The 11,197-nt window shown below is 44.5% G+C and overlaps 4 protein-coding genes across 4 annotated transcripts; 3 read left to right on the top strand and 1 right to left on the bottom strand.

Moving 5' to 3' along the window:
- The first annotated feature begins 351 nt into the window (after positions 1–351).
- FA14DRAFT_161463 (DUF185-domain-containing protein) lies at positions 352–2,001 on the top strand. Its single transcript, XM_025499133.1, has one exon. The coding sequence runs from the start codon at positions 369–371 to the stop codon at positions 1,965–1,967; it is 1,599 nt and encodes a 532-aa protein (XP_025354085.1). The 5' UTR covers positions 352–368; the 3' UTR covers positions 1,968–2,001.
- Positions 2,002–2,472: 471 nt separating this feature from the next.
- FA14DRAFT_180417 (uncharacterized protein) lies at positions 2,473–4,204 on the top strand (the record flags this gene model as incomplete). Its single annotated transcript, XM_025501006.1, has 2 exons — positions 2,473–2,498; positions 2,569–4,204. The coding sequence occupies 2 exons, from the start codon at positions 2,473–2,475 to the stop codon at positions 4,202–4,204; spliced, it is 1,662 nt and encodes a 553-aa protein (XP_025354084.1).
- Positions 4,205–4,699: 495 nt separating this feature from the next.
- On the bottom strand, positions 4,700–5,599 carry FA14DRAFT_104144 (uncharacterized protein; the record flags this gene model as incomplete). The annotated part of the gene is made up of 1 exon (XM_025495701.1): positions 4,700–5,599. A coding segment is annotated over one exon (900 nt), but the record flags the coding sequence as incomplete, so codon positions are not given.
- Positions 5,600–7,598: 1,999 nt separating this feature from the next.
- Positions 7,599–11,183, top strand: FA14DRAFT_180415 (uncharacterized protein; the record flags this gene model as incomplete). Its single annotated transcript, XM_025501005.1, has 1 exon — positions 7,599–11,183. One exon carries the CDS (start codon positions 7,599–7,601, stop codon positions 11,181–11,183), a length of 3,585 nt encoding a protein of 1,194 aa, XP_025354082.1.
- Between the last annotated feature and the right edge of the window lie 14 nt (positions 11,184–11,197).

The raw sequence follows: 11,197 nt of genomic DNA, 5'->3' as shown, positions 1-11,197 counted from the left end.
GTCAAGTCGATATTGAACATATATTTCTTAGTGATTAGTGTATCAAAATTCGACCTTTTGTAGTGCTATGTAGCTGTCAGCTGACACAAGAGTAACCTCAATTCATCAGAGATCTTCTATTGCTTGTTCGAGAGTACCAGATCCTTGAGAGAAGCACCAACTAGCGCTTATATTCGTTCCTCTTTGAACTATGAAACGCGGGGTAGGGAATCTAAAACCAGAGAGCGTATAGATGTAGATCGTGGCTGTATGCTGCTTACATAAGTCATTGAGAGTGATGGTACTAGCGCGAGTTGAAAAAAGTGGCGTGGGGGAATTTCTTCCTGCTCTTCTTCTTTTCAACCTCCATCAGCATATAGACATCAAGTATGATAAGATCACAACCGATCCGGAATGCCATCTCAGGGTGCAATAGATGCTCAAAAGGGCCTTCATTCACAACAAGTAGATTGGCAGCCCTCTCTCGACAATACAGCTCTGTTACGTCACCTCCACCCAGTCAACAGCCTGACAGTAATGGTCCAAGTAAGACACTGGCTCAAGTTTTGGCAGATTCAATCAAAGCTTCAGGACCTTTGTCAGTGTCTACATTCATGCGAACATGTTTATTGGATCCAGAACAAGGTTACTACGCTTCAGCAAACGCCGCAGGTTCCTCTTCAGATCAAGCCGGAAGAGATGTTTTGGGTGCTAGAGGAGATTTCATCACTAGTCCAGAGATCAGTCAAGTGTTTGGAGAATTACTGGCAATCTTCTTTATTGCAAGATGGCAAACTGTCATGCCCGATGGTCAAACGAGATTGGTGGAGCTAGGACCAGGAAGAGGTACACTTTTGGCCGATATGATTCGAACATTTGCCAGATTTTCGGCTTTCTTCAATACGATCAAATCCATCCATCTAGTCGAAACTTCTCCGGGTCTCATGGCATTGCAACATGATGCGATAGAAGCAGCGCTCACACAAGCCGGCAAAAAGATCGTCCCTGCAGATCAAGAAGTCTTGGCAGATGATGAGGTCAAGCTTGAATGGTTCCCGATCGCCGACAGTGTTCCCGTTCAGAATGACACATGGTCAATGGTAGTCGCACACGAATTCTTCGATGCTCTGCCAACGCATATCTTCGAACGATCTGCAGACGGTTTTAGGGAGGTCCTCGTGGACATTGAACGTGCCAAAACTGGACAATCTGGTATCACAGTTCTCAAGCCAGGAGACCTTACCGGAGCAAAGTCTTCAACTCCATCTGCCGACTCGACAGATGCCAAGTTCCGATACGTCATTTCATCTTCGCCTACACCATGGTCTGTACTTTTGGCAGCTAGAAATCCACGCTTCCAAGTTTTGCAACCGGGTCAACGAGTAGAAGTGAGCCCTGAAGCATGGGCAACAGCACGAAAGATGGGAGAATTGGTTAGCGGCAGAAAGGCAAGAGCGGGTAAACCTGAACGGGAAAGTGATGAACAACGTTTAGAACGCGAAAGAGGTGAATCTGAACGCCTGCAGACTCCTTCAAAAGGTGGGGCTGGTTTAGTGATTGATTATGGAGATGAAAAGGCGTTTGGTGGAAGTTTTAGAGCTTTCAAATCGCACAAGATCGTCGATCCTTTAGATGCACCTGGAACGGCAGATTTGACGTGTAATGTGGATTTTTCTTATTTGAAAAATGCACTTGCCATGACAGACGCGAGATCTTTAGGACCTATGTTTCAATCTCACTTTTTGCAAGCTTTAGGAGTCGAACAACGTGTTGAAGCATTAGTCAAGAATGCAAAAGATGCAGAAAGAGGAAAAGAGATCGATCACGCTGCCAAGAGATTGGTTGATGCCAATGGAATGGGAGCGCAATACAAGGTTTTAGGTATTTGTTCAGAAGCACAAACGGGAGGTCCAAGTGTCAAACAAGTTGAAGAAGGAGTGACTGCAGCTGATCAAGACAAGGTTATGTGTTATCCATTTGAGATGTAAGATAATAGTTATAATAGATTGTACTAATTTTAGAGTTATTGTGTTGAGTTTGCCGTTAGCGTAAAAAGTGGATTGCTTCTCTCCACTCAAGCAGGCAGGCAGGCAGGCTTACTCTGTCTGTCTTGTGCTGTTTAATAAATGAGTGAATGAGAGCGTGTAACCCTGCCCTCCCTTTCTCCTCCCTTTTTTGGCGTAGCGCCGAGGCAGAAACCGTTTATGCGTGTGGAGTTACACAAGCTGAAAAGTTGTGCAAGCAGGAACAAAAGGTAAAAGACGGTACCGTCGGATAATTGAGTTTGTAAAGTAAATCATCTCCATCATCATCCTTCATCATCGTCACCTTTTAGTTTGCCTTGAGGCTCGTGGCTGAAAAGTAAATCGATCTCCAACCTTTTCCTTTCGCTTTCCTAACTACGACGCATACGACATCAACCTCATTCATTCATGACATTACGACCCAACGAATAGATTTCAATATACCTTTTTAGTCAATCAATCATACAAAATGAGTCGAGCAGGCGGAGTGTATGGGTAAGTATACGAAAAAAGATCCTTTTTTTGCAGTTCATGATTAGCTGACACTCTCTACTTCATCTTTCAGCATGTTTGGCAATGCTGCCATGGGAGGAGGAACAACGACAGATTCTGGAGAGCAGGGAGGGTCTGATGTATTCGATGCACAACCAACAACAACCACTGATCTTTCAGATTGGACGATCGATGCTCCATCGGATAAAGCATTGGATCTGGTTTTCATAATGGACGCAACAGGTTCGATGGGTTCTTACATCGCTTCAGCAACAAAGAATATCGAAACAATTTGTGATAATATCATTCGATCTGAACAACTATCAGGTCCAGGCGCTTTACGTTTGGGACTGCTAGCGTACAGAGACCATCCACCACAGGATCATACATACATCGTCAAGAATTTCGGCTTTACACCTGAAGTGAGCGAAATGAAATCCAATCTGAAAACGTTGTACGCATCTGGCGGTGGTGATGGTCCTGAAGCTGTAACTGCAGCTTTGCATTCGCTTTTACAGATGGAATGGAGACAGCGTGCAACCAGGATGGCAGTCTTGATCGCTGATGCTCCACCACATGGAATTGGCGAATATGGTGATGGATTCCCTTCTGGATCGCCTGATGGGAATGATCCTTTGAAGATTGCTAGAATCATGGCAGCAGGTGGAATACCGCTTTACGTCGTAGCATGCGAACCTGCTTTGAGCGGATATACCTATGCGGTAGACTTCTTTCAAGCAATGGTTAGCATTACCGGTGCTCAACTATTACCTCTCACAAGTGCAAGTCTATTGGCTCACGTAATCATCGGTGCAGCCGGAGAAGCAATGGACATGGATCGATTGCATCGTGAGCTAGGAGATGCAGTGGCAGATCGTATGAAAGCTATGAGTTTGGAAGGACGTAATTCAGGCGATGCAATTATGGATGAAGTTACTCGTGAATTACATCAAAGCTTGCAATTGAGAAATGAAAATACAAAACAATTGCTGATCGAATCAATCTATCGTGAAAGTGAGGCATCAAAGCATAACTTCTCAGTCTTCACACAAGCGCCAGATTTGGGAACTGCTAGACCATTACTCAAACGTGTGATCGGATCAAGATTGAGTGAAAAGTACTTACAAACACGTTCAGCCTCTTCTTCCTATCGCTCTTATGGCGATTTCCCTCATCCAAGAGCTTCAACCGCGACTGCCGTCGTGGCTACGGATATCTATGCTGCCAAACATCCAGCATCCGGTTCACCACCGTTGATTACATCTTCTTTCGGTTCAGTTTCCCCGAGCAGAAGTCCGCCAACGGGTGGATCGAGAAAGGTGATTTCTGATTTCTCGACGTTTTCCGCTTCGCCCGGAATGTCTTTTTCCAATGCAGGAGGTTCACCTTCTTTGGGCGGACAATCTTCAACTTTTGGAGCTTCTTCTCCTCCGATGGCCTCGTTCGGAAGTCCACGAACGAATAACGATTATAGAAATTCTGCTTTTAATAATAATTCGAGCAGAAATACGTTTGACGATGATGATGAAGATGATGAAAAGTTTAACAAGCCAAGCAAACCTTTACCGGTGGAGGTAAACGAAGATGGAAGTGTTGAAGTTCGCGGAGATGATGGACAAAGATTAGCATTTAGACAAGGTGCAATCTCGATGGAACAAGTTCGTCGTTTAGCCATGCAAAGTGCTTATCGTTCAGGGTTGGCCAATTGAAATGAAAAGGGGAAAAAGGGGTTAGAGAAGCAAACATATGTACACTTAGAAAGCAAACAATCACCACCAATTCACCCGATTTCAATCAAATTTCAATGGTATTGTGTTACAGGTAAAAAATAAAGGCGGCAATTGGCGCAATAAAAAAAAAGGTTCTTGTTAGAGTTCTATGAGGGGTTTAAGTATCACACCTTTTTGTTGTTGACTTTTTCTTTAAGTCGCTTCGGCTTCTACTGTTGGATGTGCCGTTTGCGTAGATGGAACTCGACCTGCCATTGGTCTTCCGGTAGCCGTACTACGACCGCTAGCATCGATACCATGTTGTAGTTGTGACGCCGTTTGATTTGCAACGTCGGCTTCCGTTGTTGCATTCGCATTCACTCCGCTGCCTGTGCCTGTGATCGCGCCTGATCCTGTACTACTGTTCAACCCGATCCCTCCGCTATTCGTTGCTTGTCCACTGGCACTTGGATATAATTCCGTCCTGACAATACATCTATCCAATTCATCAAAACTTTCCGGTCGCATACGCATCCAACGCATCCTTGGTCCACTTTTCGCATATTCGCTCACTCTGAAACCATAAATTCTTGGGGTATACAAACGTGCTTGTGGATTCCTTTGACCGAGCACTTCGGGAGTTAGTGTAGAAGCAGATGTTGCAACGGCAGTCGTCGTTCCAGCATTGCCGGATGATTCGTTTGTCGCATTTCCGTCTGCTCCTGCATCTCCTTTTCCACTTTGCACAACCCCATTGCTACGTTGAGATATGGATCCTTGTTGTTGCGTTTGAGTATTTAAGGACGCAGAATTGGTTCCTGCTGGTGCGATTGGTGAAGGGGCTAGCTCTCGATAGGTTTGAAAGAGAAGATGAGGGAATGTTGTTCCGAAGAATGCCCCGTCGACTCCATGAAACCGACTCGATGGTGGGGAGTAATTGTCGACGCAATTTGCACAGAATAGTTTGACAGTATCCAACCCGGGTAGATCCGATCGACCACAAGGTAAGACAGGATGAGAATGACAGAACACACGAGGGCAGAAACCAAAGTGACCGCGCTCATACTTGTCTGCCATTTGCTGCAATCCTTGCCGGGTAAGAATATACCGCTGATGAATGAGGCCGTAAAGAAGTTCTGCGCTTGATTCAACAATGGAAACATCGGGTATCTTTAGACTATCTTCTTGTGGTTCAACGTCCAAGATCATTTCCAATGCTTCTTTGTAGAATGGTACTAGCGCATTTAAGCCTGTCAGATTGAAATCGTCTTCGATAAAATCTTCGCTCACTTCAGCAAAATATTCATGTCCAGGCAAAGAGCAAAACCAACTGATCCAAGTCAACGAATCTGTTCCGCTTTCCGAGGGCGATTCTGATTCGTATATATCGTGTTCGAGTTGTTGTGATGCGAATTCTTCACCTAGCATTCCTGCTTCGCCTCCTCTTCCTCCCATAGCTTCATCTTCCTCTTCTTCTTCTTCGTCTTCATCTAGTCCGGGATCACGTTGTTCTAGTGTATTTTCTGCATGCTGTGATGCATCTTCTCCCAATCCGATTTGTGTACTACTCTCGCCTGGCTTTTCATCAAATATGTCGTTTGCGCCTGCTGCATTTGTTGCTGATCTCGATGTCATCTTTTCTCTTGTTGATTAGGTACTCCTATCACGCGCGTGAGTGATGATCAGGGCTGCCAGCGAGCGTAAAGCTGAATTTGAGCCCAATATCGTAAATCGTTCTGAGAAGCAGGATGAGGTCGTAAGAGTAGAATGATATCTTGTCGTTGCCCGGCGATCGGATAATTAATATTTAAAGACGAGGAAGAGTATGTGTGCGTGTATGTTGTTGTTGTGCGTGCGTGCGTGCGTACACACGTTAAGCAATCAATCAACTAAGGGAAGGGCGTGCGCCCAAATTGAATAACAATGGACTAGAAGAAGCACGCGCTAAGAAAAAAAGGCACTTTAACACTCTGATCCAATTCCACAGCCTTAAAAGCGCTTGCTCCTCCTGATCGATTCTCTTCTGCTCCGTAACTCCATCGTCATCCATTCATGCTTGGCATCAATAAGCGCCTTTGACGATGAGATGGGGAATATTTTATTTCTTTAAGCTGATTTTAATGGGTTTGCGTTCATGCTAACACTATACATTCCCTTTCATCGAATCGCCTGTAGCTTGTGATTAACAGAGCATACATTCGAATGATGCACGCTGGGTTGTGTGAAGTCTTCGGTGGCTACGAGCAGACATTCTTCCTTACTTACAGTCTTCTTAGATTGAAAGGAAAGCAGAGCTGATCTTGAAGACTAACAGAGGAATAGACGAGCGATTATAAGATTGAAAGCATATTATTAAGTTACAGATTCTAACACCAATGAGGATAGATGGTCAGGTGCAGGTATGACCTTGATTTGACCTCTGACAAGATTTAACTCACACTACTGAAGCGCATAGACACGGCTTGCCGCTTTGTTTGCCGTTGGTTTCTATGGATGAAATATATTTCACGGCCCGCATTCCTCTATCCACGGTAACCGTCTTTTCGGCGTAAGTTGGTGCGGTTGTACAGTGAGATCACAATCTGGGAAAAAGAAAAAGGCTTTAAATCTCCCGTATGAAGTTCTTTTTATAGAAAGCAAAATAAGCATTCGTGACAGATATGCCTATAACCATAGTCAACCTTTTGTTTCTTCTTACCATCATTGTCTCTTTTGCATTCAAACCGCCGCTCTTGAACAAAAAGCGAATCGGCTAAGGAACGGAGGACCTCTCTCATGATGCAAGTTGTATGCGTGTTGACAATCACATCAAATTCGTAGATTGCACAGGCCAATTAAGCCGCTTAAATACTAAATGGAGCGGAGATGGCGTTGTGCTTTCATCAAAAAAAGAAAAAGAAGGAAAATAAAATCAACATTTCGGACAATAACGTTACGCGCACACACACACAATATTACAGCCCCACTTGCGCACTTTCATCAAAAGGGCAAACAAAGCATTGCTCAATCATCCATCGGGTCAACTCAATCTGCTTTCTTTCCCTTTGTTGACTAACCTTTCTTTATCACTTCTCTCACACTTTACAACTCTTATCTTTTGCAAGTGCGCGCATAAAAGTGAATTGCATGAATCAAAGATTGCTGCAGAACGAATGCAAAGCAGGATAATTGCGCAATTGAACGCATTCCACTTTCCGTAGGACTTTCTTCGTTCGGTAAAACAGGTGCCTTGCTGTACCTTTTCGAAAGAAAAAGGTACCTGCATATTTTCATTTCACAACAATCATCGTGAGTTCATCATACAGAAAGAACGAACAAGGTCAAAACTTCGAATGTGAGCATCGTTCAGCATACCAAAGCACAAACAGCAATCAAAAGCAGAGTATAATCAAAAATGGAGAGGGTAGGGAGCAAACAACTTAAATCATTAGACATCACTTCTTCAAATCATCGTTCCTTTTCTGGCTCACATGGAAGTCACAATTGGAAAAAAGGCCTTGAAACGCCTCCAGTACTAAGCAGAGCAATGAAAGAGCCACCAAAAGAACAAAAAGACTCATCAACAGGTCAATTGATCAACATTCGTCAAGTACTAGCCCGTCCTAGCCCAAAGAAGGAAGACGAGAAAACGAGTACAGAGAATGAAAATAATGGGATCTTTTCTTGGTCAGATGAACAGCTGGCCGAAAGATACAATTTCATCAAAGAGGTCGGATTCGGTAATTGGGGGAGCTGTTGGCGCGTGACAGCGAAACAGGATGCTGTCAACTTGGTTGCTGATAAAGAATACGCTATCAAACTTGTTCATCGTCATGGTACCCCTCCTTCCAATGCTCGTGTCAAAGCACTTTGGAACGAATACAAAGTCTTACGCTCTTGCGGCAAGCCTGGTCATCCAAACTTGGTACATTTCAAAGAGTTTATTATTACTCCATCTTATGCCTTGGTGGCAATGGATTATTATCGTCAAGCAATGAATGTGGCTTTACCAGTTTCACTCTATGCTGGACCGAATGGTTATTTCAAACAGCTGCTTTCTTCTATCAATTGGCTGCACGAGCGAAAAGTAACTCATTGCGATATCAAAGTTGCCAATCTGTTGGTAGACTTGACCGATGATACTGTTCGTGGTCGTCCTATCTTGGTAGATTTTGGCTTTGCCACGTTGCACGATGCAAAAACAAACTTTCAAAGTACGCAAACTTGGGGTACACCAGAATACCTCAGTCCTGAACGAAGCAGAGGTGATCGTCATGATGAGCGACTATCTGACATTTGGGCTTTGGGTGTGACGTTTTTCGAGATTGCCACCGGTCGTACACCTTTCGAGCAAGATGATGAACAATTTCTTACCAAAGAACAGCTGGACGAATACTACAGACGAACGATCAATCCCGAATGGGTTGGCACTTGGTCGATCCCCAAGTCGTTGGAGAAATTATGCAAGAGAATGTTGACGCCAGAACCAGAGAAGCGTATTTTCACAGGAGAAGCTTTACATCATTCTTTTTTTCGAGAGGACTTCTCCGATGATCTTGGTGATATAGACGCTTCTTTGCGTGAAGAGTTGAGAAAAGAATGTCGAGACAGCAATATGACTGAATCACTTGTTTTGGATCCTGCAAATGAGGACAGTATGCTGGAAGCTGATTTCAACGTCAGAACACCGCGCAAGGATCAAAACGGACAAGCGCATAGTTCATCCTCAATCAAATTCAAACAAAGCAATGCAAGTGTACTTCTTACGCCAGATCGCGCAAGAGAGAATGGGTCCAGACAATCTCCTGACGTATCTTTGACCAGCACTGGTTTGAATCACATGTCTGCACAAGAGTTTACACCGCCGTGTGTTCCTAAAAAAGATAACCGTCGTGAACAGGTCCGCATCATTCTTGACGAATCAGATAGCGAAGATATACGGAACACGAGTGGAATGGCTGATTTGACGGCAAGTTCATTCGGTCAGGATCTTGCTTCTGACGATGACGTCACCGATGCCAATCTTATCTTGCAACAACAGCAACACCAACAAGGCACATCTAGCTCTGGTTCAGTGTTTAGAGAATTGATTTGGCAGACGCCACCTCCAAAAGCAGGCAGCCGTACTCGTTCGGCGAGTGATGGCAACGAAAGCACTCCAAGCAAACCCACATCATCAACCATGAAGAAAAGCCCTTATCCTCCATCTTCCAGTCGAAAGACTGCTGTGAATAAAGGGACATCATCTTCCGAACGACGTCATAGCCAACAAGATTCTCCGAAAGTTGGCGATTCATCCATCATCATTCACGGTACGAGTTTCGAGATGGCAACACCAACACACACTTCCTACGCAAAGTCGTATACCAAGCAAGAATTCGATCAAGCTGTCAAAAAGCTTAACGAAAGCGTGCTTAGCATCGATAAGAGTAAGATGAATGATGCGCATTCACCAATGTCGGAAAAGAGAATTCACTCAAACGGTGAGGTCTCACCACGAAGTCCCTCGGTCCTATTGCCACAAAGCGCGCTTTTCGCCAATATTGATGCACAGGCAATGGTTTCCGATCGTGCCTCATTGCAAACTCGAATGTCTGATTTGTCAAAAATGGAACAGCAAATTCAAGAATTCCGTCAATCAACGCTATTGCAACAAGAGAACGCAATTACCGCAAATAATTTGAGAGAATTGAATTCCGAGCAAATTTTCGCGAAATTGGCAGAAATGGACGAATTGGCAAGAACACTGGCAATGATGGTACGTGAGACACGAGCCGCATTGCAACATTACTGTGATCAAGATACAATTTCCAATGCATCTCAGCGTTACATGTCGCCACAACCTCATCAAGTGCAACATCGAATGAGCAAAACGATCATCACTGTTGAAAATCCCAATCAAAAGAAGCACAAACGTCAATTGAGTCTGTCAAAGCTGAATCTCTTTTCTTCGAGACGTAAGCAATCCGTTGCCTCAAATATGCAAATGGGGATGGCCGTGAAACAAGATCAAATCGTTAGCCCGGCGCATGCAAATAGATGTACCAGCAGTATGGCAGGTCCTAGACAATCGAGCGGAGTCTTTTCCACAATGTCTCAACGCCAGAATGGACTTTCTGACAACCAAATGTATGCTGATCCAGCAAATGACATGGCGCAAAAGAGCTCAGAAATTTTAATGAGAGATCAAAACGATCCGACAAGTATGTTCGTTTCGAGCATCCCATCCGCTTCTCAAGCATTGTGGTGGCAACAAACTGCAAATCAAGCGCAAATGCAAGGTGTCACTGGTGCCGACTTGGCATACTCCCCTGTCAATCAGACGAGAAGGGTCGATGATCAAAAATCGAAAGCCAACTATCCGCCATCTTCATCGACCTCTGCGAAAAAGTTGGCATCGCTTAATCGTCCAAGTACTGCTTCAGGTGCGTTGCCATCTTTTGGCCAGTCTGGAAGTGGAATGAGACGTACGAGCGAGCCAGATGCGGGAATGGGTGCACTCGCAGTCTCCTTGGGTAATGATCACGATAAACAAAGAGGCACTTCTTTGAGGCACAAGATGTCAAAAGTCAAGACGTTCACTTTAAGTCGCACAAATTCGGTCACCTCCAATCAAGGTAATCGAACGAGCATTGTGGTTTCGCCGAAGCATTTCGAGCATCATCCGGATAATATGATCAATCCTGATTCTGGCTCTGCACATTCCCATCAAACACAACAAGAACGTATGATGGACCTACAGACGATGGCCATGCATGGAATGCCGGTTTCTCCAATGATGCATAGCGAAGCACATTCACCGAACAATTCGTTGAGTTCGATGCCAAGGTACATCCTTGACGGTAGAGCCTCTCCTACAGTTCTTCACCCATCTCCTCATCTCAATCGTGAGAGAAGCACAAGCGTGAGCCAAAATGCACAATCTCCTAACCATTCGGGAGGCGTATTATGGCGTTTGCTCACAAATCGAGTTCAAAATCAAGGTCGTAACGCAACTTGATTTGCACAAATGAA

Source organism: Meira miltonrushii (genome assembly GCF_003144205.1).
Source record: "Meira miltonrushii strain MCA 3882 unplaced genomic scaffold FA14scaffold_3, whole genome shotgun sequence".
NCBI lineage: Eukaryota > Fungi > Basidiomycota > Exobasidiomycetes > Exobasidiales > Brachybasidiaceae > Meira > Meira miltonrushii.
This window is presented reverse-complemented; position numbering and strand designations above follow the sequence as displayed.

What these genes read in the sequence shown, in the direction of transcription:
- FA14DRAFT_161463 (XM_025499133.1), top strand. Translation starts at nt 369, where the DNA reads ATGATAAGATCACAACCGATCCGGAATGCCATCTCAGGGTGCAATAGA.